At 49.3% G+C, this 26,907-nt stretch overlaps 2 protein-coding genes across 7 annotated transcripts in view; both read right to left on the minus strand.

The window, feature by feature from the left end:
* Positions 1-2,588, minus strand: part of LOC308577831 (far upstream element-binding protein 3-like) — a 400,928-nt gene extending 398,340 nt beyond the window's left edge. For 2 of the 6 annotated variants that reach the window (XM_081178225.1, XM_081178228.1), the window contains exon 1: positions 2,332-2,587. In XM_081178225.1, coding sequence (XP_081034351.1) covers positions 2,332-2,421 — 90 coding nt within the window. In that variant the 5' untranslated portion in view covers positions 2,422-2,587. Of the gene's footprint in view, positions 1-2,331 lie in introns of all 6 variants that reach the window. The other 4 variants (XM_081178224.1, XM_081178229.1, XM_081178227.1 and 1 more) reach the window with 3 other exon arrangements.
* LOC308577842 (putative CENPB DNA-binding domain-containing protein 1) overlaps positions 1-26,907 on the minus strand; it is a 495,861-nt gene that overhangs the window by 320,445 nt on the left and 148,509 nt on the right. The window lies entirely within an intron of this gene.

The following is a 26,907-nucleotide window of genomic DNA, read 5'->3' on the forward strand; positions in this document are numbered from 1 at the left end:
CCTTCCCTGTGAACTACTTTTTTCTTTCTTTCTCAGATCTTTATGGGCTCTGCTGCGTTCCTTAATGTAACAACAATATGCTTTCTGCATAAGTACACTTACATCAATAGGCAAAGATTATTAGGACCAAAGAGCAAGGGGAAGGGGTGGGAGAATATCTAAATTAGTCAGACTGAACAGTCGCTGAAATGAGTGTGCTTCCCTACACACACCCCAAGACAGATGGGGGAGACAGAGAGGGAGCACATTTGAAAGGGCAATGGCCAGGTGCCTGTCCTCCTCACAAATCACAGCTGCCCCTTCATCAGACAGAACAGAGACAAGGGAGAGCAGCCTCCAGCCAGCCCATCGCAGCTCCCAGAATTTCCGCCCTCCCTTCCCCACAGATGGGCGGGGTTTGCGGCACCGAGCGGGGGTTCACCTGGGCGGGTGCCTCCCACCTGCTTGGGCCAGCCTTTTACCTGCCCTCGGCCAGGGAGGACAGTGGATGGCTGGCCAGGGGTGGGGCAAAGGCCAAAGAAAAGAGGTTGACCCGTTTGTCCAAGCCTTTTTTGGTTTTCTTCCTTCCAGGATACACACACGCGTGCGGTAGTATATACACACAGAGAGAAAAGAGCTACAGACTGCAGCTGAGCTCCGCAGAGGTGAAAGGGGAGAGGGAAAAACCTCACGCCAATATAGCTGCTAGAGAACCGAAGCTGAGCCACACACCCTTTTTTCTTCAGCAGCCCACAATGTTCTGCCACCTCTCTTGCCCTCTTTTTTTGCCCGGCCCTCCCCTATCACACTATTCTGAGTGCCACAGAACCAACCCAGAAGCAGCCCATTTCGCACTCCCCTTCATGCAACAGTAAGAGACAGAAAAGCATGTGAGGCACTTTTCCCTGCCCCTCAGCACCAGCTCAGTGACTCATGTTGCTGCAGCGGAAGCAGTACTTCCCTTGGGCAGCAACAGATTACTCAGGAGTCAGGCAAGGAGGAATTCTCGAGTCTCAGCAACCACATATGGCACCGGCTAATTTCAACCCCTGAGGGAAACCAAAATTACTGCTGGGTTAAAGCAACTCTTCTGTGAGTACATAAAGGCTACAATGCTTGAGATTCTTTGGTTTATAAAAGTACTGTATTTTTTGCTCCATAAGGCGCACCTGACAAAAAGGAGCACCTGACAAAAAGACGCACCTAGTTTTTAGAGGAGGAAAACTTCTACTGTATGTGACCTCCAGTTTCAGGAGGACACTGTACCTGTTGCTAGGAATCAACATCAATGATGCTATTGCCTTCATGTCTTTCTTAATAATAATAATTATTAAGTAGTATCTCCAAGTAGGGTTGGGAGAGACGCCCTGTCGGAAAACCTAGAGAACCACTGCCAGTCAGTGTAGACAATACTGAGCTAGACAATAAGGACCCCAGTGCTCTGACTCAATATAAAGCATATATGCCTACGTTCCTAGTTTTAAAACAATGGTCCTATTGCTATGTAGTTTGGCCACACACCTGAACAGGGCCAAAAGACTTCCCCACACCTGAGGCACAGCATTCATAGCAATAACCTTTTTCCATGCTGGTCCCTTCTCCCAGCAGGAGGTGTGGTGGACAGCTTTCCCCACCTTCCATATGCCTTTTCCTCCAGGTCTGGTCAAGCCCAGCCCTCTGAGCTAGATGTGCTAATGGTCTGCCACGTTATAAGGCTATGTCTCTATTGAAATCTGCTTTTAATTTAGAACCATGACAACTAGAATCTAAGTTCATTTTTAGCATATGATTCAAAGATCCCAGATTCAATCCTTGGCATCTCCAGGTAGGGCTAGGAATTATCCCCTGCCTGTCAGTGCAGACAACACTGAACTAGAGAGACCCCTCAATGGCCTGACTTATAAGTTAACGTCCTATGATCTTATATTATGGGGAAGGGGTACAGCTCAGTTGCACACAAAAGGTTCCAGGTTCAATCCCCAGTGGCATTTAAGGATAGGACTGGGGAATGCTCCCTTCCTGAAACTCTGGAGAGCCACTGCGTACCTGTGCAGACAACTAAGCTAGACAGAAACCAATACTCTGAACTCAGCAAGCTGTGTCTAATATCAAGTCATGTTACTAAGTGGTATAGTTTGGGCCGCACACCTGTCTGTCAGGTGCCAAAACTGCTTCCCCGCAACTGAGGCGCGTCCCTTCCCACGCTGACCTCCCTTCTCCCAGGAGGAGGCGTGAGGGGCGACCGTTCATCACCTCTTCACATAACGCCTCCTCCAGGTTCAGCCCCTCTCCTGTAAAGACCGAGGCGCGGGTCGCTTTGATGAGGTGGGGGACCCACCCCGAGCCTCTTACCTGGCGGACGCGATGCAACGCGTCTACGAAGCATTCGCTCTTACCCGCCCCCGCGGGTGCCGCATTCGGCCCCGGAGTCAGCTCCGCCATGACACGCGCACGCTGCCACTGCCTCGGTGCAGGCCTCTTCCGCCTCGACCTCCCACCGCCCGGCTTGCTCCTGCCTCAGCCTCTCCGTCCAGCGCCCAGGGACTCAAGTTAGCTTTGCTGGCTGGCTTTCTTTCTTTCTTTGCTCTTCTCTCTCTCTCTCTCTCTCTCTCTCTCTCTCTCTCTCTCTCTCTCTCTCTCTCTCCGTACCGGAAAAGGAAATCCCATTCGTTTCCGCCAGAAATAGGAAGTAGAACGAGGGAGGGGTGGGTTGAGAGAGAAAGCAGCACTAGGCCTGGGAAGGGAAGGCGTCGGAAGTCCTCCTAGCGGGATCTTCCTTCCGGAGCCAGGGTCACGTGGCCGGGGCGAGCTCCGCGTGGCTCGCCAAGAATGCCGAGAGTGAAAGGAGCCTGGAAGGAAGGGGTGGAGGGATCATAGAATCATAGAATCATAGAGTTGGAAGAGACCACAAGGGCCATCAAGTCCATCAAGATCGTATTTCTCCTTTAAATTAAATTACTGTATGTAGTAGTGGCATGCTAGCAAGCACACCTGTCGGGTTTGTTTTTACTCTGATTTTAAATCTGTTGACGTCGTCACGTTTTTGTTTGTTTGATTTGGACCAGTTTCAGAATAAAACTTTTTATAGCGTTTCAGGACCTTAGCTATGGGGGGGGGGGCTAGCCTGTTTTTTTGCCCCGGGTGAAGCCTCCAGAGGGGCGCCATTGAGGGTCCAATCCTGCCTGGACTCCCTCCGACGGCAGCCGCTCCTTGCCTCTTCGGAGTCTAAAAGCGTCATTCGGCAGGGAGCTTCCTAACTAGCCAGCTCTAATCTCGGTATAGTCTTTCGTGCATGGAGAGGGATGCTTAATTGCAGTGGGAAGCAGGAAAACTTGGAAGGCCAAAAGTGAACAATCCTCCCACCCATTTCCCCGTTTATTGGCTCCGGAGGCGCCGCGACAAGGTTGCAAAAGCGTGATCCGATCGCCAAACTAAGCAACCTCCCCCCTCCCACTTCCGGGAGAAGAACCCACCCCCGACCGACCCCCCCCCCCTTTCTGTGTGTGTCACACAGAGAGAGAGAGAGATTGCATGCTTTCTTGGAATAAGTGGGAAAGGGTAAAAGGCGGATCCAGCTGATTTTAAACGGATCCTCATTAATTCATATGATTTTTTTTTCATTCAAATTAAATAAAACCACCATGATACTGTAGACCATGTCTTACTCTGTTTGTTGTTGTGGTAGTTTTTTTAAAAAAACAACAACAGGTGCTTGGATTTGCTTGTTGTCGTTTAGTCGTGTCCGACTCTTCATGACCCCATGGACCAGAGCATGCCAGGCACTCCTGTCTTCCACTGCCTCCCGCAGTTTGGTCAAACTCATGCTGGTAGCTTCGAGAACACTGTCCCACCATCTCATCCTCTGTTGTCCCCTTCTCCTTGTGCCCTCAATCTTTCCCAACATCAGGGTCTTTTCCAGGGAGTCTTCTCTTCTCATGAGGTGGCCAAAGTCTGTCCTTCCAGTGAGCACTCAGGGCTAATTTCCTTAAGAATGGATGCATTTGATCTTCTTGCAGTCCATGGGACTCTCCAGAGTCTCCTCCAGCACCATAATTCAAAAGCATCAATTCTTCGGTGATCAGCCTTCTTTATGGTCCAGCTCTCACTTCCATACATCACTACTGGGAAAACCATAGCTTTAACTATACGGACCTTTGTTGGCAAGGTGATGTCTCTGCTTTTTAAGATGCTGTCTAGGTTTGTCATTTCTTTTCTCCCAAGAAGCAGGCGTCTCTTAATTTCGTGACTGCTGTCACCATCTGCAGTGATCATGGAGCCCAAGAAAGTAAAATCTCTCACTGCCTCCATTTCTTCCCCTTCTATTTGTCAGGAGGTGATGGGCCCAGTGGCCATGATCTTCGTTTTTTTGATGTTGAGCTTCAGACCATATTTTGCTCTCTCCTCTTTCACCCTCATTAAAAGGTTCTTTAATTCCTCCTCACTTTCTGCCATCAAGGTTGTGTCATCTGCATATCTGAGGTTGTTGATATTTCTTCCGGCAATCTTAATTCCGGCTTGGGATTCATCCAGCCCAGCCTTTCGCATGATGAATTCTGCATATAAGTTAAATAAGCAGGGAGACAATATGCAGCCTTGCCGTACTCCTTTCCCAATTTTTAACCAATCAGTTGTTCCATATCCAGTTCTAACTGTAGCTTCTTGTCCCACATAGAGATTTCTCAGGAGACAGATGAGGTGATCAGGCACTCCCATTTCTTTAAGAACTTGTCATAGTTTGCTGTGGTCGACACAGTCAAAGGCTTTTGCATAGTCAATGAATCAGAAGTAGATGTCTTTCTGGAACTCTCTAGCTTTCTCCATAATCCAGCGCATGTGTGCAATTTGATCTCTGGTTCCTCTGCCTCTTCTAAATCCAGCTTGCACTTTTGGGAGTTCTCGGTCCACATACTGCTTGAGCCTGCCTTGTAGAATTTTAAGCATAACCTTGCTAGTGTGTGAAATGAGTGCAATTGTGTGGTAGTTAGAGCATTCTTTGGCACTGCCTTCTTTGGGATTGGGATGTATACTGATCTTCTTCAATCCTCTGGCCACTGCTGAGTTTTCCAAACTTGCTGGCATATTCAAAAAAATCATGCATCCACTGTTTCCTGGGGCCACAGTGGCGCAAAAACATGGTTAAAAAACACGGATCCTCATGGATCCTCATAATTTTTGCACTAGATCAACCCGAAGTCACCATCAGATCAAACATCGTGGCCATGGGCACAGCCTGCACCACAAAAAACTCAGATCCACGGCTTCCTGGCAACTCCATGGCCCAAAAACATGGTTTCGAAGCACAGATCCTCATGGATCCTCACACTTTTTGCATTGGGCCAAGCCAAACTCACCGTCAAATCACACATCATAGCCAGCGTCACAGCCTGCACCACAAAAATCTAGGATTCACGGCTTCCTGGAAACTCCATGGCCCAAAAACGTTGTTCCGAAGCACGGATCCTCATGAATCCTCAGAGTTTTTGCATCGGGGAACCCCAAATTCGCCCTTTATTCAAATATCTTGTACATAACCACAGATCTTACCACAAACATCATGGATCTACTGCTACATGGCCCTGGCCAGATGCTACCCTGGCCAATTTTTAGGTGGGTGTGCTGGGATGGAGGAAACGGAGTCGGCTGAATCTCTATCCATTAAAGATGGGGGTCCAATGGCTGGGCTGGAATGATTTCAGTTGGTTTGCCAGCTCCCAGCTCTTGATGGGGCGCAAAAGTCACCTGTAACCGCCATCAGGAGTCCCGGTGTGATCCTGGACGCTTCTGTCTCTGGAGGCACTGGTCACAAATGTAGCCAAAATGGCATTTTTTAATCTATGCCAGGTTAGGCGATTGGTACCGTACCTGTCACTTTCCAACCTAGCCATGGTGATCCATGCAGCAGTCACCTGCAGACTAGACTACTTTAACTTGCTCTACACCTGATCTGGTGAGGGCAGGGTATAAATGCGATAAATAGGTAGGTAGGTAGATAGATACGCAGGGCTACCCTTGAGACTGCTCCAGAAACTCCAAATGGTCTAAAATGCAGGTGCATGAGTTCTTACTGGGACTTTGTGGAGAACCCACATTCAGTTGGTCATCAGCTGGATTGGCTCCAGGTGGAGTATCGAATCAGGTTCAAGGTTTTGGTGCTAACCTTTAAAACACTAAACAGTCTGTGACCTTTCTTATCTGTGGGAATTATCTTCCAATACACCCCCCAAAGAGCTCATCTAACAGCAACCTACTGGTGGTCCCTGGCCCAAAACATATTCAGCTGTCCTCAACCAGAGCCAAAGCCTTTTTGGTGGAACACTTGGTCTAATGAGACCAGGGCTCAGTGCAATCTATCTCAGTTCTTTCACTCACTGGATCATCACCTTGTTGTGGTGAGTGGGCTTGCACATTCCTATGAACCTTGTGAGCGAAGCCTTTGGGAATCTTGTACTCCCAGCAGGGTCACCCAAGGTGGTAGCATTCAAAGGGAATGAAATATACTTGGAGTCCTGTAGTGATTTCATGCTCTTTATTGATGCTTGTAAAACAGTGATTGAATTGCCTCCCCCAAAAAACCTCTGGCTTCTATATACATTATTTACACAATGAGTCCCATCTGATTGTCTGATTCTGCTTCTCTCCTGGAGCCTGATTGGTCTTTTCCTGCAAGCCAATCATTTGTTGCATTCTAGGATCCTACTTGCCTATTGTTCTAGGATCGAAGCTTAGTACATAACAGGGAAGGAGCTAGACAAAGAATGCTCCAAGAAGTCCTCAACGGCAGAATAGGCGGATGATAACAAGCAGTATGTTACAACGGCTGTGAAAGCGGATGAAGGCTGCAGCAGATAGGATCTACCACTTCGCCGTGACTACTCATGCCATCGGAACAGGGCCCTACTGCGAAGACTGTGCGTTGGTCAGTGTGCACTGATCTACACACATAAAACAAATTCATGCACAGGCGTCTTCCAAAAACCCAACCCATGGCAATCGGCAAATGGTTACAGGGGCAGGATCATGAAATCTGGAAGCCCCTAGTCATGAACCGGCACATGGGCGGTGGATACGGATTCAGTCGTTCTGACTCAAGGAACAAGGCAGTTGAGCAGCTTGGCAGCTGTATCCATGACTGAGCAGCCCTTTTTAAGATCCAATCTGCTCACCCCAAAAAGGGGGAGGGGCTAGAAAAGGTGCCCCAAACATAGTCTGCCTCCCTTTTCCCCTGACTGGATTACCGTGCCCAGTGGGGTCACCACCCAGGGGTTGTAAAAGACAATTGAATTTTGGAACATGGAATATATGGACTTTGTCAGATAACACAGACAGCGAACGTCCTAAACGCAGAACTGCCATCATTGCAGGAGAGCTGTGACGTTTTAACATCGATATTGGAGCACTTCAAGACTCTCGAAGAGCAGGCGAGGGACAACTGAAGGAAGAAAAAGGAGGCTACACATTCTTCTGGAAAGGTCTATCTGAACAAGAACATCAAATACATGGGGTAGGCTTCGCTATCAAAAATGATCTTGTGAAGCTCCTGTCAGAAGTCCCTACCGGCATTAATGAGCGACTCTCAACCCTTTGAATAAAGCTCACAAAAAAACCAACAGGCTACTATTATAAGCACTTATGCACCAACACTGGATGCCGATGAAGACATTAAAGAAAATTTTTACTCTCAGCTGTATACCGTCCTATCAGATATGCCTAAGGAAGATAAAATTACCCTCCTGGGTGATTTTAATGCAAGAGTTGGGTGAGATTTCGATCTGTGACCTGGGACTATTGGGAAAGAAGGAGTTGGCAACAGCAACCAGAACGGAATCTTACTTTTGACGATATGTGCAGCGCACAACCTTGTTATTACCAACACACTCTTTTGACAGAAAAATAAATTTAAATCTTCATGGAGGCATCCTTGGTCAAACCACTGACATCTCCTAAACTATGTTATTGTCCGTGCTAAAGATCGACGTGATGTGCTCCTTACCAGAGCTATGACGAGCGCCGACGACTGCTGGACAGATCACCAACTAATACGCTCCACGATGGCTATCAAGATTATACCTAAACTCAGGCTTCAAGGAAGGAAACCAAGGCGCAAAATGAACACTCAAGCCCTTCAAGATCCCATTAAGCTGGATTGCTTCCAAACGACTCTTAAGGATCATCTGCTTTCAGAATTCCCTGATAACACCAAGGAACACTGGACCAAGCTAAAAACATCCATTATTGCAGCCTGTGAACAAACTATTGGATACCAAGCCAAGAAACACCAGGACTGGTTTGATGAGAATGACAGTGAGATTGAAAGCATGATTGACAAGAAAAGGAAGGCATTTCAGATCTGGCAAAGAGATAGAAACTGTGCCACTAAGAAAAAAACCTATGCCAATTCTAATTCTAATAATAATAATAATAATAATAATAATAATAATAATAATTTATTATTTATACCCCGCCCATCTGGCTGGGCTTCCCCAGCCACTCTGGGCGGCTTCCAAAAAAATATTAAAATACTGTAATACAACAAACATTAAAAGCTTCCCTAAACAGGGCTGCCTTCAGATGTCTTTTAAAGAGAAGATAGCTGCTTCTTTCCTTCACATCTGAAGGGAGGTCATTCCACAGGGCGGGCGCCACTACCGAGAAGGCCCTCTGTCTGGTTCCCTGTAGCCTCACTTCTCGCAATGAGGGAACTGCCAGAAGGCCCTTGGCGCTGGACCTCAGTGTCTGGGTAGAACGATGGGGGTGGAGACGCTCCTTCAGATATGCTGGACCGAGGTCATTTAGGGCTTTAAAGGTCAGCACCAACACTTTGAATTGTGCTCGGAAACGTACTGGGAGCCAATGTAGGTCTTTCAAGACCAGTGTTATATGGTCTCAGCGGCCGCTCCCAGTCACCAGTCTAGCTGCCACATTCTGGATTAGTTGTACTTTCCAGGTCACCTTCAAAGGTAGCCCCACGTACAGCGCATTGCAGTAGTCCAAGCAGGAGATAACTAGAGCATGCACCACTCTGGCGAGACAGTCCGCAGGCAGATAGGGTTTCAGCCTACGTATCAGATGGAGCTGGTAAGCAGCTGCCCTGGACACAGATTTGACCTGTGCCTCCATGGACAGCTGTGAGTCCAAAATGACTCCCAGGCTGCGCACCTGGTCCTTCAGGGGCACAGTTACCCCATTCAGGACCAGGGAATCCTCCACACCTGCCCGCCTCCTGTCCCCCAAAAACAATACTTCTGTCTTGTCAGGATTCAATCTCAATCTGTTAGCCGCCATCCATCCTCCAACCGCATCCAGACACTCACACAGGGCCTTCACTGGTTCTGATTTAAAAGAGAGGTAGAGCTGGGTATCATCCACATACCGATGAACACCCAGCCCAAACCTCCTGATGATCTCTCCCAGCGGCTGCATGTAAATGTTGAAAAGCATGGGGGAGAGGACAGAACCCTGAGGCACCCCACAAGTGAGAGCCCAGGGGTCTGAACACTCATCCCCCACCACCACTTTCTGAACACAACCCAGGAGGAAGGAGCGGAACCACTGTATGACAGTGCCCCCAGCTCCCAGCCTCTCAAGACAGAAGGATGTTATGGTCGATGGTATCAAACGCTGCTGAGAGATCCAGCAGAACTAGGAAACAGCTCTCACCTTTGTGCCTAGCCCGCCAGAGATCATCAACCAGTGCGACCTGTAGCCTTATTGGAGTTCACTGATTGGGTCTGCGTTGCTCCGGGACAGGAGGAAGGAAGTCAAAATGACACCGAGTTGGTTCAAAGAAAGAGTTTATTCTGCTCTCCGGATAGCAGAAGACACTTGCGTGATTAGTCCACAGCAAGTCCAAAGAAATGACAGGTTTCATGCAGTTTATCTATCCTCCAGGCACCCTCTCACTCCTCCCCTAGGAGCCCAACCATGTCGGCGTACGTACACAGGTTGACATCACATATGTTCCTGCTCTGGTACTCTCAACCATAAAAGGGATTTCCTTCCTGCACTCCTGACCATAAAAGGATCTTCCTGTTCCTACTCCTATCTTGGAGCAAGAGGTCACTACTTCCGAGAACATGCTCTGGCGTTAGTCCCAGACTTGGGACTTTGCGTCATTTGTGGTCAGGACATAATATATGTCTGTGTCTGTTCTACTGGTAAAGTCAAGGCCAGTCTTGCCGTCAAACTGATAAGGGAGAGAGCTGTGTTCTTGTTTTGCATTTGCTCAACGGCTAAACGCAGCCCAAAATCCAGCAGAACCCAAAATCGGGGCCGTAACTGAGGACTCATTCCAAGGCACAGGGAGGATTGGTATTCCTTCCAAAGCATCTGTAGGTCCCAGAGTGCAGACCGTGCAATTGGTTCGGTTTGCAGAATAGGCTTCCATTTCTGCGTGTTGCGGGCACCCCATTCTCTCATTAGCCGCTGGGATACCTTAAGTGGTGTGGGCGCGACGATGGCCAGAAATCAGAAGACTACCATCCTGGCTAAAACCATGTCCCCCCACAGCCCTACCTGCATCATTTAGGCACAGGGATATATCCATTTCCTAATACCTTCTTCTTCTAATACCTGGGGTACCTCCCACAAAGCTATACAAAGCTACATATTCAAAGGGAAAGAAAAGAAAATGTCCTTTTTCAGTCCACGCTGGATTTTTCTCTTGCCGTGCGTAGAGATGCCAGCTTCCAGGGGTGGCATCAGCAGGGCAGCCGTCTCGTGGGCGCCGAGCCAATGCGGTGAGAAGTGTGAGGCGGGGTCTGTAAGGCACCGAGAGATGGTGAGTCGAAGGGGTTGGTGTAGATCAATCGTAGCAGTCCAATCTCATACTGCCTGGGGCTTGCTTCATCCTTCAAATCAGATCTGCTGGAATATATGCAGTCAGGTGTTGGAGGCCCATCCTCTCCTATAGCTGGTAGCGTAACCAGGTTAAGAGTCTCAGTAATTCGCAGCTGCAATTCGCAGGTGCATGAGCAGTGCTTGGCAAAGGGAGATAGAAAAATAAGTTCCTTTCATGTCCAACAATGCTGGCCCAGTGTGAGGAGTGACGCACGTGGTTTCCTGTCCAAAGGTGAACTTGTCAGCTTTTGTAATCAGAGTGGCAGCAGTCACTGCTGTTCGCATGCAGGGAGGCAAACCTTGTTTCGTAGTGGTTAATTTTTCAGAAAATTGGCTATGGGTTGGTCATCATCAGGGTCTAACAATTACCTTGATAAAATTACCTTGATAAAAAACATATTCCGCCATGGGCAAATGGCTTTAGATACCTACTAGGTCCACAAATCACCATATAGCATATATTCAATACACACAGAAAAACGACAATTTGATCCCAACCAAGGACTGCTGGACATCCAAAGGGCCCCATTACCCCATTAATGCCTTCTGCTTCTTCAGCCAATTCCCATCCCTGTACTCTGCTGCACTCAGGACCAAAGGCGCTACACCCACTTTATCGCTATATGATCTTATATACTGAAACACCCTTTTTTTTTACTGTCCTTTTGTCTACTTCACCTCCTTTTCTTAAGTCCTTTCTAAATTATTCAATCCCAACATCATTCCCCCCTCTCATCCTCTCTCTCTCTCTCTCTCTCTCTCTCTCTCTCTTGGTGTGTGTGACACTGACACAAAGAGGAAGTACGTTAACAAGGTAACACAGGTGATGATCTGGCATCTGAAATCATTCACACAAACAGAAAGCTTAAAAGCACATACAAAACATGTACCAGATGCTGGCTCTTCTGCAGGGATAAATGTGATTGTAGAATACACACACACAAATTGCAAGCAGAGATTAAATCACAAAAGAATGAGATCCTCTCGAAAGGTAGCATATTACCGTGATTATCCTACCTTTACCTCTTAAGATATGCTTCTGTTTTAAATTCTTTCTGCAGAATATTTACTGTGAAAGGGTGTTCTGTTGGGCTGCATTTGAAAGTTGATTGACCTTTTGGATAAACTGTAGGACAGTCCTTCCCAGTTTCCCCTATTATTATCTATTATTTATCTGCAAATGATTTACTCTTGATATACATATTCACGTGCTTAATTGACTTAGGACAGTAGTTTAGTTAGAATGATGGTACAACAATAAGTTAAGTGCTACCTGCTGTATGGCTGAATTTTCTTATAAGAAGACATCTGATGACAGTCAGAAAGGGTATTCCTATTAAACAGGAGGAATAAGCAACTCATGCTGACTAAATATAAACTCATTTCTGCATCTGTATATATCACACACAGAAGGAGACAGAGTGCAATTAAACTCTTTAACACCAAGTCCCCCCCCCCCCATTTCTATTCAATTCAATCCTGTATAGAGCAGATGGGGGGTATCGGGAAGGGGGGTTGAGAGAGCAGGTACCAAGACACTGTTTAGGGGAAAGGTTCCTGCTTGTTCCTTTTCATAATGTGAAACTAAATATCTGACCTAGAGCACTAGGAACATTTTAGGGAACACCACCATGTCAGAGAAGGCTACGAAAGCATATGACATCAGCAGCCCTGATAAGAAGAAGTGCCTGATAACTTTCATATTTGAAACCACAAAGAAAGGCACAAACCACAAATGAACGAACACAGACAGTGGGGCCTCTTGCTTGGTGTGTGTTATTTGCGTTATAAATTAAGGTCCCAGTTTCCCAATACACACACTTGCTATTTCACCCCAACACTCTTCCTACATGGATTCACACACACAGAATTCTTATCAAGTAGTTACAGGAATATTAAACTGGAGTGTGCCTGAATTTGCGTCAGTGTAACCATGTTTGGTAATAATAAAATTCTGCACATTTATGTAATTCAGACATACAAATTATAATGCACTTTTGCATTCAGTTGGGCCAGTGTTCACAACATTCTGTTTTACTTAGCATTTTGGTTTGAAAACCCAAGTTCCACTCTCTCTGCACTTCCTGCAAGATTGTATATTATTAAACAATAAACAGCACAATTTTCCAAGAGAACATATGACTTGGAGTTGCATATAATCCCCACCAGACGTCAGAAACTGGCAGATATTACTCGGAAATTTCAAAATTAATGCCCAGATAATTCATATCTTTTCCCCCTGGGTGGTCGCAAATATAAACTTGAAAGTCTTTTGATACATTCATATAAAAGTTCATTTACACCTTACATACTTTAGATAGAAATGGTTCTGGAAAAGTGCAGTTACAATCAGAACACAAAATTCTTCCTCTTCCAATTATTCACCATGGTTCAGTAGCATACCAGTGATTAGTTCATTGTACATACTTTCTCCATTTACTTTAATACATCAATTTGCATGCAAACATTAAAAATCACCTTTCCTTCAAAGGAACCATACATAAGGTAACTTTGTTCAATATTGCCTTTCACCCAAGGGAAACCTAGGAGGAATCACCTACTGGGTAACTGTATCAATAAGCATCAAGGTATTTGTCTATCAACATCTTAATTCTGCTGTTACTAATGCATTTGACAACTTTTGATTCTGGCAACTACCCTGAGTATATGTGTGTCTCAGAACAGGAACATTTCAAAGCATTGGACACTTTCCACAGCCTAATGTGAACAGGGAAATAAAAGTTATTTTGCCTAAGACCTCTCCTGGCATGTACACTTAGAAAGAAAAAAAGAAAGAAAAAAAGGGCCATCTCAATTTTCAATTAATAGATGTCCAAGGATGTATCTTTCATGGGAGGGACATACTAAAAAAAAGCACAAACAACATTCCAGGTCCCTATTCTTGCCGTTAATTTATGGATGGTTAGCTGTCCAGCCAGCCAAAAAGAAGGCTGTTCAGAATTCAGAATTCTTTAAAGCTGGTTTTACTCATGAAACCTCAACCAAGAGTCTTAGTGTGGATCACTCCACTCCTCCATGTAGGACTGTGACTAAAGTGTGTTGCTGGTCACACAGCCTCTATCTATTCGGCTTTTACTCTATTTAGTAAATTCTTTCTGAATAAAAAGAATTTACTCTCTCAATAATAGCATATTATTGCTCATATAATTAGCTGTATTAATTACTCTCAATAATAGCATATGAATATATTAATTTCAGTGATGCTATCAGCATAAAACACTCAATCGTCTTTACAACCCATTACCCAACTTTTCTCCTGTTCCAACATTCTCACTTCTCTACCCTCTACCTCTCACCTTCTTTTCTACTTCCCTCTACCTTCTCCAGCCCAGACCACTACTTCACCTTCTGCATACAATTGTTCATCCCTTTTACAAATAAAAATTATACGCATTTCAAAAATATATCAGAAGAAAGGTAGTGCAAAAATCAATTTTGGTATCAAATAGTGTGCTATTCCTTATTTTAAACTGAGCTGAGATTTATAATAAAATCTAACTTGCACGCCCCTTTAAGTTTTAAAACACAGGTCTGCAAGTATTGCAAATTCCCTTTTGCTGCTACATGCAAGATGTAAAGGTGTGTCAAATTTACAGAACCACCTCTATGATAACAAAAGAGGTCATATGTTTAAATGACACAGGTACTCTTGCTCTGGGGGGTTGGCCTGCTATGCAATATTTGGTAATTTGTAATTTTCCTGAGTGATCTCTGGCCCCATTTTAGCCTGGTTTCCAGACTTCACCAAGGGCTGCATAGCGTTTTTGTTTCTGTGTTAAACACAGACACTGCAAAGGGGATGATTTACTGCTTTGTCCCCGTAACCCTCTCACTTCTCTTCTCATCTGTCTGAACATAGGATGGGGGGGGGTTAAAACCCCATCCCTTTTGACAACACTACCTTTTCCCATACATTTGTACATTTTTGCTTTTGATCAACATTTAACAAGCGGTTTCTAAATCCACCAGGGTACCTTATGCAACAGAGTCAATAAGAAACAATCTTATTAACAAAAACATCTTAACATACCAAGTAGCTCAAAGCACAGTGAATTGATGACATTCAAATTCTGAAACCAGTGCATGATTGTATTAGTAATTGAAAGCTTCCCACCTTTATCATGAAAATATAAAATTTGACCTCATTAGCAACTCGTGTCACTTTTAGTGTTAAAGACCAAATAATCCTTTTTTATACTTGTACTCTGCAAGATTCTAGGTGTTTTAAGGTCTGTTTCCCAATCCCCTAACATGCAGCACAGTAGATGTGGCAGAATTGAGAACCCCTTCATGCAGGGTTCTATTCCTGGCGCCTCTGCAGAGCACATCTCTTTTTCCCCTGGACCCCACGTGTTGGCAATACAATACAAGCCAACTGGACGCACCTATGCTGGTCATTGCCAGAATACAGCAAGGAGCTTAAAGGGTTTTTTTCAACTGTAGCTTGACATTTCCAATTGTCCAAAAAGAACAAACACGGCACGGGGGTCAGTTTGCTGTTTGTTTTGTTTTTGTTTTTTCCCCCCATAGCCCTGAGACACTCCGTCCACCTAGAGTTGTTTCTCACCCAGTCACCTTTCTCCGCGTCCTGTTAGTGGCCTAGACGGACTCGCGTCGCTAAGAACCGCACCTTACAAGGACCACACTTCGCTTCGCCAGTGGCTCTGAGCCCCAACGTCTCATCCACTCAAAACATTCACTGGTGTTTCCCATACACAAATAAATGCACATACATACTGTCAGGGGTTCAGGAGCAGAGGCAAGGGCAAGGGAGGAAACAGAGAGCGAGGGGGAGGAGGCAGAAGAAAAGATGAGTGATGACGACGACCCGAGATCTCCGAGTCTTTCCAGTGAATCAGAAGATTCGCAGAAAGGAGCACCAGTGGCCAGGGCAAGGGGGGAGACTAGGGGGACACCCCAGGGAGATAGAGCCAGAGGGGACTCAGAGGAGAGCAGTTGGAAATCGGGACCAGCGTCACCGCCAGAGAGCAGGGAAGAGGAAGGGAGCCAGGGATCAAGCGCTGGCAGCTCACAACAGGGGGGAGGGCATGAGTCAGGAGTGGCCACACCTCCATCGGGGAGCAAAGAGACGGTTAGACGGAAGGTGGAAGGTTGGGCGCGCGCGCCAAGTTCAAATGCACAGGAAGGTGGCGCAGTAGGCAGCCCGGAGAGGGAGCCAGGTCCTAAAGCCCGGCGCAAGGAGATAGGAGGGTCCGGGGGGTCCGCGTCAGAGGAATCCCGGAAGGAAGAGACCCCGGGGGGCAGAGGGACCCAGAGAAGAACAGTCAGGCGGAAAAGGTGGAGCAGGGATAGGATATTAAATTGGTGCACAAGGGGCGGAGATTCAGACGAAGCTTCGCCGATCTAAGCATAAGACGTAGAGTTGCACGCAGCAGCTTGAGAATGGAAACTGTAACTCAATAAAGACTTTTAATTAATGATCGCTGGCTAGCGTGATCCTCTGTGAGCTAGGATCTGGGAGCAACCCTGACAGTAAGCTTCGTCTCCTTAAATTGTGGGCATCCACGGCCTCGCGGAGAGGAGAGAAAGCGGGTGCCTACTAACGAGCTCACGAACAGCAGACAATATGACGGCCGAACAGCAAATAGCAGAACTCAGAGAAGCAGTATCACGACTGAATGCCGAGGCTCTGGCATCCAGGAAGAGAGAGGAGGACGCAGCTGCCGCCTACAAGGATCTCCAGGTCAGGTTGGAAGTGCTTACGAAGCAAGGGCAACAGACACCCAAACCGGAGGGGATTGGGTTGGGGAGACGCACAGGCGGTCTGGTCTCTCACTTTGATGGGAATTTGCAACAGTACCCCAACTTTAGAGCAGATGTAATGTGTGCACTGCAACTGCTGCACAAAGACTTTAGAGATGAAGAAGAAAAGGTGGGGTTCATCATGTCACATTTGCATGGAGATGCTAAAGCATGGCTGCGCAATTTGTGGAGAGATAAGGATCCTGCGCTCCAAAATGCGGATGCCTTTATTAAAGCGATGGATGGGTGTTTTTTATCAAGCATTGACGTGGATCTTGCCCGGAAGGAGGTGCATGGACTAAGGCAAGGGAGAGCCAGCGTAAGGCAGTACCATGCCCGCTTTTTCGCTTTGGTCAGTGCCCTGGAATGGGACAGAGATTCGGCCCCTGTAAGAGACCTGTTTTGGGAGGGATTGCACAGTTCGGTTAAAGATGAAATTGCGAGGGGGGAGAGACCCCGGACCACGCAGGAGATCGTTCAGAGGGCGCTGGCGGTGGGGGTGCGGCTGGAAGAACGTCCGTGGAGCAGGGACGAAGGGCGTGGAGGGCGCGAACCAGCCAGGGGCTCCTCCTTCCTTCCCAGAGAAGCAGCGCGTGCGCAATCCATGCCTCCGCCCGGAGGAGGGGCGGAACCTATGGAGGTGGGAGGTGCAAGGGCTCAGTCAGCAGCCAGAGCCCTAGCACCGGCAGCAGTGAAAGCGAAGCCTCCTAGAGGGAACAGGAAGTGTTACGTCTGTGAGGAGCCAGGGCATATGGCGAAAGAGTGTCCCCGGAGGCTCCACAAGCACACTGCAGCCTCAGCAATGGTAACTGCAGCAACGCAGCAAGGAGAACCACAGCAGGGAAACGACGCAGTCTGGCTGGAGGAAGAGGCACTGGGGCCCAGCCAGACGTCTCAGTGAAGCAGTCCCCAGAGATTTTACAGCCCATGGACCCCCTCCCGCCCAAACCAGTAGTAAGACTCACCGCATCTCTCCAGCTGCCCAATGGGATCACCCTAGACATGCCAATCACCATCGACTCGGGAAGCAATGCGGACTTTATAGGGCAGGACTTTGTCGACAGGCACGCTATACAGTTACTGCCTGCCACGCTGCCCCTGCAGGTTGTCACGGTGGATGGCAGGGAGCTGCTGGGGGGGCAAGTGGTGAAGCAAACGCCACCAATGGTGATGCGACTTGGGAATCACAGGGAAGTCATCAGCTTCAACGTCACTCAACTGTCGGACACGCCCATTGTATTGGGCATGAGTTGGCTGGACAAGCACAGCCCGACGCTGGCTTGGTACCAGAGGCAGCTGACCTTCGGCTCTTCCTTTTGCGCTGAACACTGCATCGTGCCCCAGCAGGACGGGGAGGAGGAGGAGTCACAGCTGCAGCTAGGCACGCTGCAAGCGGTTCCCCACAAGTACGCAGAATTTTTGGAGGTGTTCTGCGAGAAGGAGGCAGACAGGCTACCCCCCCACAGACCATATGACTGCAAAATTGACCTGCTGCCGGGGGCGGCGCTGCCCAAAGGGAAGCTGTATTCCATGTCTGAGGACGAACTGCAGGACCTCAAGGAGTTCATAGATCATAATTTGGAGCGCGGTTTCATCCGAGAGTCCAAGGCAGCGGGGGGCAGTCCGGTATTCTTTGTTAAGAAGCGAGACACGCCCCAAAAAAGACTCGTAGTGGACTACCGCATTTTGAACAGTGTGACCAAGCCATCGGACTTCCCCATGCCCCGAATCGACGACCTCCTCGCAAAGGTACGCAAGGGCAGCGTGTTCACCAAGTTGGACCTGCGAGGGGCGTACAACCTCATTCGCATGCGGGAAGGAGATGAGTGGAAGACAGCCATGTTCACGCCCCTGGGCACCTACGAATATAGAGTTATGCCTTTTGGATTGCAAAATGGCTCCCACGTTTTTCAAGCTTTCATGCATCACGTGTTGGCGGGGCTCCTCTACAAGACGTGCGTCTGTTTCTTGGATGATATCCTGATCTTTTCGGAATCGCAGCAGGAGCATGACGGACACGTCAGGGAAGTGCTGAGCAGGCTACAGCAACATAGGCTTTATGCCAAGCTAGAGAAGTGCCAATTCGACGTAACGGAGGTGGATTTCCTGGGCTACAAGTTGTCTGACAAGGGACTCGCCATGGACAGCGCCAAGGTTCGAGCGGTGTTGGATTGGAAAAGCCCACGCAACCGGAAGGAGGTCCAACGGTTTGTCGGCTTCGCGAACTTCTATCGCAAGTTTATCAAAGGCTTTGCTATGCAGACAGCGGCCATCACGGACACGCTCAGCTCCAAGAAAAAGAAGTTCATCTGGACAGCGCAGGCAGAGCAGTCATTTCAGGCACTCAAGCGTCTCTTCGCGTCGGAAGAACAGCTGCTTCATGTCAACCCCAGCAGGCCAATGAGGGTTGAAACAGACGCCTCAGACAGAGCCGTCGGAGCAGTCCTGCTGCAGAAGGACCCGCAGGGGGTTTGGAGGCCGGGAGCGTTTTACTCCAGGAAGCTCAGCAAGTCCGAACAGAACTACACCATCTGGGACAGGGAGTTGCTGGCCATTCATGCAGCATTCAAAGCATGGAGGCACTTCCTGATCGGAGCCAAGCACACGGTGCAGGTCTGCACAGACCACAAGAATCTGGAGCACTGGCGCACGGCACAGTTCCTGAACCAGAGGCAAATACGTTGGGCTGAGTTCTTTGCGAACTTCGACTTCCGAATAGAGTATGTCCCGGGGGACACCAACATCATGGCGGATGCTCTCTCCCGTAAGCCACAGTATCTGGAGGAGGCGACGCCAGCGGCCGCCATGCACATCTTCGCACCGACAGTGTGGGCGTGCGCTGCGGCGACAGTTGACCTGGAGGCGGTGCGACGAGCGTTGCAGGATGACTCCTTTGCGCAAGCAAAAATGGCAGAGGTGCACAGGGGCACGGCGGCGACCGACGAGTTCCAACTGCGAGATGGATTGCTCCTCCATAAAGGGGCCATCTACGTGCCGGGAGACGAACTTCGCGCCAAGGTACTGCAGCAGCTGCACGACGCGCCCACGGCCGGGCACTTTGGCAAGGAGAAGACGGTGGAATTAGTCGCCAGAGACTTCTGGTGGCCCGGAATGAGAGGGGAAGTCGCGGACTACGTGGCGAGGTGTGACACCTGCCAGAGGGCCAAACCAGTACACAGACCGCCGGCCGGACTGCTGGAACCGCTGCAAACTCCGTGCGAACCATGGGAGAGAGTGGCCCTGGACTTTGTCACGGATCTGCCCAGCTCGAGGGGCAAGACGGCTGTGCTGGTGGTGGTCGACTTGTTCTCCAAGATGGCACATTTCATTCCGTGTGCGAAGGTGGCCACGGCGGAACAAACCGCCAAACTGTTCATAGACCACGTGTTCAAGGTTCACGGTCTGCCGCGGTCTATTCTGTCCGACCGAGGGCGACAGTTCATCTCGAACTTCTGGCAAAAGCTGATGGGCTTCCTGAACGTCAAGATCAACCTGGCGTCGGCGAGACACCCGCAGACCAACGGGCAAGCGGAGCGGGCCAATGCCGTCATGCAGCAGTACCTGAGATGTTATGCGAATCAACAGCCTGCGACATGGGTGGATTACCTGCCTCTTGCCGAGTTCGCCTACAACAACACGAAGCACGTGTCCACGGGGGTCACGCCGTTCTTCGCCAACAACGGGAGGCACCCCAGAACCTTCCCGGGACTAGAAAGAATGGTGGAGGGGGAGCCGCAGACAGCAGATGCGTTCGCGTCGGAGTTGCAGGAGGTCCACGATCAGCTGCGGCGGCACCTGGAGCTGGCCAAACACGCATACAAGGTGCAGGCGGACAAACACAGAAGGGTTGGCGAAGAGATCCATGTCGGGGACTGGGTCTGGTTAGCAGCCCACGCAGTGCCGACCAGGTCGTTGGCCAAGAAGAAACTAGGGCATAAGCAACTGGGGCCCTACCAAGTCGAAGAGCAGGTCAACCCGGTGGCTTTCAGGCTGGCGCTTCCGGAGGGTTCCAGAATGCATCCGGTGTTCCACAGATCGGTGCTCACTCCCTACAAGGCACCGCACAGGTTTCAGGAACCCGGAACGGCGCCGAGTCCGCTCAGAGAAAGAACCGGGCACGCGGGAGTGGCACAGGAGGAGCGCATCAACGAAGTCACGGAGATTTTGGACTCCAGGTGGGGGGAAGAGGGAGTAGAATACCTTCTCGCCAAGGAGGGCACCCCGGCCAGTGCGAACAGCTGGGTGCCGGGCTACGCCTTGGACGAACCTCTGCTCAAGGACGAGTTTCATGCCCTCTTCCCACATAGACCAATGCCAGCAGACCTTTTCGACGACTGGCTTTTCACTCCCACACTTTCTGCAAGCACGTTCCGGGGGTTCGACTCGGACGAGGACCCGATACGAGATGCCCGTTCCCCGGAGGGGTCACCCTCGGGATCTGCCTCGGAACCCTCGTATTGGTGGGACGATAGACCAGAGGAGCAGTGGCGCAAGAGGTGGCTGGAAGGTCCCGGACGAGCAACGCCGCCAGGAGGCAGTGAGGGAGAGACGGACATGGACGTTTTCGGGGACGACCTTGGTTTCGAGCACGGCGGCACAGAGATGGACGCGGAGGTGACCGTCGTCGACGAGAGCAGGGAGGAAGAACCGGGAGACTTCAAATGGAGGCCCACCACGGGAAGCGAACGGTATCCGACGTTCGTCCCTCTGCCGCAGCAGCACCCAGCTCCCGCACCGGAAGGAGGGGAGGGGGGAACGGGGGGCTTCGAGGGGGGGATGGATGTCAGGGGTTCAGGAGCAGAGGCAAGGGCAAGGGAGGAAACAGAGAGCGAGGGGGAGGAGGCAGAAGAAAAGATGAGTGATGACGACGACCCGAGATCTCCGAGTCTTTCCAGTGAATCAGAAGATTCACAGAAAGGAGCACCAGTGGCCAGGGCAAGGGGGGAGACTAGGGGGACACCCCAGGGAGATAGAGCCAGAGGGGACTCAGAGGAGAGCAGTTGGAAATCGGGACCAGCGTCACCGCCAGAGAGCAGGGAAGAGGAAGGGAGCCAGGGATCAAACGCTGGCAGCTCACAACAGGGGGGAGGGCATGAGTCAGGAGTGGCCACACCTCCATCGGGGAGCGAAGAGACGGTTAGACGGAAGGTGGAAGGTTGGGCGCGCGCGCCAAGTTCAAATGCACAGGAAGGTGGCGCAGTAGGCAGCCCGGAGAGGGAGCCAGGTCCTAAAGCCCGGCGCAAGGAGATAGGAGGGTCTGGGGGGTCCGCGTCAGAGGAATCCCGGAAGGAAGAGACCCCGGGGGGCAGAGGGACCCAGAGAAGAACAGTCAGGCGGAAAAGGTGGAGCAGGGATAGGATATTAAATTGGTGCACAAGGGGCGGAGATTCAGACGAAGCTTCGCCGATCTAAGCATAAGACGTAGAGTTGCACGCAGCAGCTTGAGAATGGAAACTGTAACTCAATAAAGACTTTTAATTAATGATCGCTGGCTAGCGTGATCCTCTATGAGCTAGGATCTGGGAGCAACCCTGACACATACGAATCCCCATACACATACAAACCCCATGCACCTCCCCAATCCCCTTTACCCACAAACTTCCCAAAACCGGTGGCACTTTTACTGCTCTTCTACCGGCAAACCAGTGGCACACTACTGCTCTCTACTGGTTAAACCCAGCGGCACCCTACTGCTCCTACTGGGCGGGGCTGATCAAACCCCTGACTCCCACAAAACAAGCTGTGGAGCCTACCTTTCCCCTGGGTACCCTTCTCCCATGCAGCTGCTGCCTGTCTTTCTTCCGTCTCTGCTGCGTCTCCACTCAGGTACAGCGTGGGGGCTCCCCCTAGAAATGGCAGGGTGCGCGCTTGGAGCCACCAACGCCGACCCAGCTGTTCGCTTAGCAGTAACGTCTCGGTCCTTCGTCCTGTCCTCGGAGAACACGGATTCCCGGCCAATGCACCAAGAAATGTAGCCTTATTGGAGTTCACTGATTGGGTCTGCGTTGCTCCGGGACAGGAGGAAGGAAGTCAAAATGACACCGAGTTGGTTCAAAGAAAGAGTTTATTCTGCTCTCCGGATAGCAGAAGGCACTTGCGTGATTAGTCCACAGCAAGTCCAAAGAAATGACAGGTTTCATGCAGTTTATATATCCTCCAGGCACCCTCTCACTCCTCCCCTAGGAGCCCAACCATGTCGGCGTACGTACACAGGTTGACATCACATATGTTCCTGCTCTGGTGTTGTTGTTGTTTAGTCATTTAGTCGTGTCCGACTCTTCGTGACCCCATGGACCAGAGCACGCCAGGCACTTCTGTCCTCCACTGCCTCCCACAGTTTGATCAAACTCATGCTGGTAGCTTCAAGAACACCATCCAACCATCTCATTCTCTGTCATCCCCTTCTCCTTGTGCCCTCCATCTTTCCCAACATCAGGGTCTTTTCCAGGGAGTCTTCTCTTCTCATGAGGTGGCCAAAGTATTGGAGCCTCAGCTTCAGGATCTGTCCTTCCAGTGAGCGCTCAGGGCTGATTTCCTTCAGAATGGAGAGGTTTGATCTTCTTGCAGTCCATGGGACTCTCAAGAGTCTCCTCCAGCACCATAATTCAAAAGCATCAATTCTTCGGCGATCAGCCTTCTTTATGGTCCAGCTCTCACTTCCATACATCACTACTGGGAAAACCATGGCTTTTACTATACGGACCTTTGTTGGCAAGGTGATGTCTCTGCTTTTTAAGATGTTGTCTAGGTTTGCCATCGCCTTTCTCCCAAGGAGCAGGCGTCTTTTAATTTCGTGACTGCTGTCACCATCTGCACTGATCATGGAGCCCAAGAAAGTAAAATCTCTCACTGCCTCCATTTCTTCCCCTTCTATTTGCCAGGAGGTGATGGGCCCAGTGGCCATGATCTTCGTTTTTTTGATGTTGAGCTTCAGACCATATTTTGCTCTCTCCTCTTTCACCCTCATTAAAAGGTTCTTTAATTCCTCTTCACTTTCTGCCATCAAGGTTGTGTCATCTGCATATCTGAGGTTGTTGATATTTCTTCCGGCAATCTTAATTCCGGCTTGGGATTCATCCAGACCAGCCTTTCGCATGATGAATTCTGCATATAAGTTAAATAAGCAGGGAGACAATACACAGCCTTGCCGTACTCCTTTCCTGCTCTGGTACTCTCAACCATAAAAGGGATTTCCTTCCTGCACTCCTGACCATAAAAGGATATTCCTGTTCCTACTCCTATCTTGGAGCAAGAGGTCACTACTTCCGAGAACATGCTCTGGCGTTAGTCCCAGACTTGGGACTTTGCGTCATTTGTGGTCAGGACATAAGATATGTCTGTGTCTGTTCTACTGGTAAAGTCAAGGCCAGTGTTGCCATCAAACTGATAAGGGAGAGAGCTGTGTTCTTTTTGCTCAACGGCTAAAGTTTATGCATTTTAGCTAAGGAGAAATGGGGATTTTGGTGCAGTTTAAAAACTGCCTGCACAGTCAGTTTTGGGGTTTGGGAAACCCATTCCTTCAGACCAAGGCAGTTTCAGTCCCATGATGAGGCCTGAATCCCGACTGGAAGGGATCCAAATGGTCCGCTTCTTCCAGGCGTGCCTGGAGTTGTTCAGCAACCACTCGCTCAATCACCTTGCCCAAGAATGGAAGATTTGAGACTGGGCGATAGTTGGCCATCGTGGCCGCATCTAAAGATGGTTTTTTTAAAGAAGCGGTTTAATAACTGCCTCTTTCAGCGGGTCTGGGAAGGCTCCCTCCCAGAGGGAAGCATTCACCACCCCACGAAGCCCATCGCCCAGTCCTTCCCGGCTAGCTTTTATAAGCCAGGATGGGCAAGGATCCAGGAGACAGGTGGTTGGTTTCACTCGTCCAAGCAGCCTGTCCACATCCTTGGAGGTAACAGATTGGAACTGATCCCACGCAACGTGACTAGACAGGACTCTAGCACTCTCCCGCCCCAGCCCTGCTCCCACGGTGGAGTCTACTTCTTCCCGAATCTGAGCGATTTTATCTGCAAAAAACTTTGCAAAATCATTGCAGGAGATCATGTGGCCCGTACTGGGCCCCGATGTAGCAGGTGGTTCTGCTAAATTGTGAACCACCTGAAAAAGTCTCCTGCTGCTGTTTTCTGCAGATGCGATAGAGGCGGTGAAGAAAGTCTTCTTCGCCGTCACTATCGCCACTTGGTAGGCTCGACGTTGAGCTCTAACCTGTGACCGGTCAGATTTGGAATGAGTTATCCGCCACCGGCGCTCTAGCCGTCTCAACGATTGTTTCATTGCCCTCAGATCCATGGAAAACCACGGGGCTGTTTGGGCTCCATGCAATCGGAGAGGGCGCTTTGGAGCCAAAGAGTCAATAGCCCTGTTTAACTCCACATGCCAGCGGGCCACCAGGGAATCAGTTGAAAGGCCATCAACATGGGATAAAGCATCCCCTACCTCTCTCTGGAAACCATTTGGATCCATAAAGTGTGTGGGGGGGACCATCCGAATCGGTCCCACCTCCCTGCAGAGGGGATGGGTCACAGAGAAGTCCAGTTGCACCAGGAAGTGATCTGACCATGGCACTTCTTTCGTTTCACTTTTACTTAGTGTCAGATCACCAACATCCATAGAGGTAAACACCAGGTCCAAGGCATGTCCGCGGCTATGGGTTGGGCCAGACTTATTCAGGGACAGCCCCATGGAGGCCATGCTTTCCACGAAGTCCCGAGCGGCCCCTTGTAAGGTCGTGTCGGCATGGATGTTAAAATCCCCTAGGACAACCAAATTAGGTGTCTCCAGGAGAATATCTGCCATGACCTGAAGCAGCTCGGGCAGGGAATCCTTGGTGCAGCGGGGAGGTCGGTACACCAAAAGGAATCCTGTACTGCCCCTATTGCCCAACTTCCAGAACATGCACTCAGAGAACTGGGTCTTCCCAATAGGACGCCTGGTGCAAACTAATGACTTCCTAAAAATCACTGCAGCCCCCCCTCCCTGCCCACATGACCTGGGTTGCTGTCCGTAAGAGAAACCTGGTGGACAAGCAGCGGCAAGGACAGGCCCATCTGCTTCATCCAACCAAGTCTCTGTTACACATGCCAGGTCAAGTCCTCCATCCATGATCAAGTCATGGATGGCAGTGGTCTTATGAATCATTGACCTGGTATTGCACAGCAGCACCTTCAGGTCATGTGGGTATCCCTTGCTGATTCTTGTATCCATCCGGTCAGGACCAGACCCGGAGGCAGGGATAGTCCTCAGACAACGACTAAACCTGCCTCCTCGGTAATGACATGGTCTGGTCTTAACGTAACTCCTCCTCCTACCCGTGATCACTGAGATCGGTTGTCCCAGTCCCCCCCCCCCCCTGTGGAACATGCCCCAGCCATTTTGTTGGCTGGGACCCACTCCCCAGCAGCCCTGACCCCTCCCCTTAAGAACAAAATAAAACCTTTAAAAAAAAACAAACCAATAAAACAATACAAACAAAAAACTATAAAAATTACAAAAACATCAAGATCAAACAAATTTCCAAGCCCAACCAAACATCCATCCCACCCCATTCTAAGAACCAGAGAACTAAATATCACCTGGTGGATAAAAAAACCCTCAAGAGATCCAGTACTTAGCCGACACTCATGATGCACAGAATTTCTTTAAAGCCACAAAGACTATCTATGGACCAATAAATCATGGCATATGCCCCCTATGCTCAGCAGATGGTACCACACTTCTAAAAGATAAAGAAGCTATTGTACTGTGCTGGAAAGGACACTACCAACATCTCCTTAACCGCAACTCCCCCATAGCTGCTGAGGTCTTCTCACAAATCCCACAAAAACAAATTAGAGATGAGCTTGCAGTATCTCCCAAACTGGGAGAGTTGTGTACAGCTATTAACCAAGTGAAAAGCAACAAAGCCAGTGGACCTGATGAGATACCTGCTGAAATCTTCAAAGTGGGTGAAATTGAACTTACACAACAACTTCACAAGCTGATCGAAAAAATCTGGGAAAGAGAAGCAATCCCAGAAGACTTCAGGGATGCCAAAATTATCAATCTCTTTAAAAAATGTGACAGAACTGATTGCGGAAACTATCGAGGCATCTCTCTATTAGCTGTGGCCGGCAAAATTCTTGCAAGGATCTTAGCAAACCATCTCTTAACACTATCCGCGGTGACCCTTACTGAATCCCAAAATGGTTTTCGGCCTTCTAGGGTGACAGTGGACATGATTTTCACCGCTAGACAACTTCAGGAAAAATGCAGAGAGCAAAACCCCTGTATATGGCATTTCTTGACCTGAATAAGGCTTTC

The sequence above is a fragment of the Podarcis bocagei genome (assembly GCF_964188305.1).
Source record: "Podarcis bocagei genome assembly, chromosome: W".
Lineage (NCBI taxonomy): Eukaryota > Metazoa > Chordata > Lepidosauria > Squamata > Lacertidae > Podarcis > Podarcis bocagei.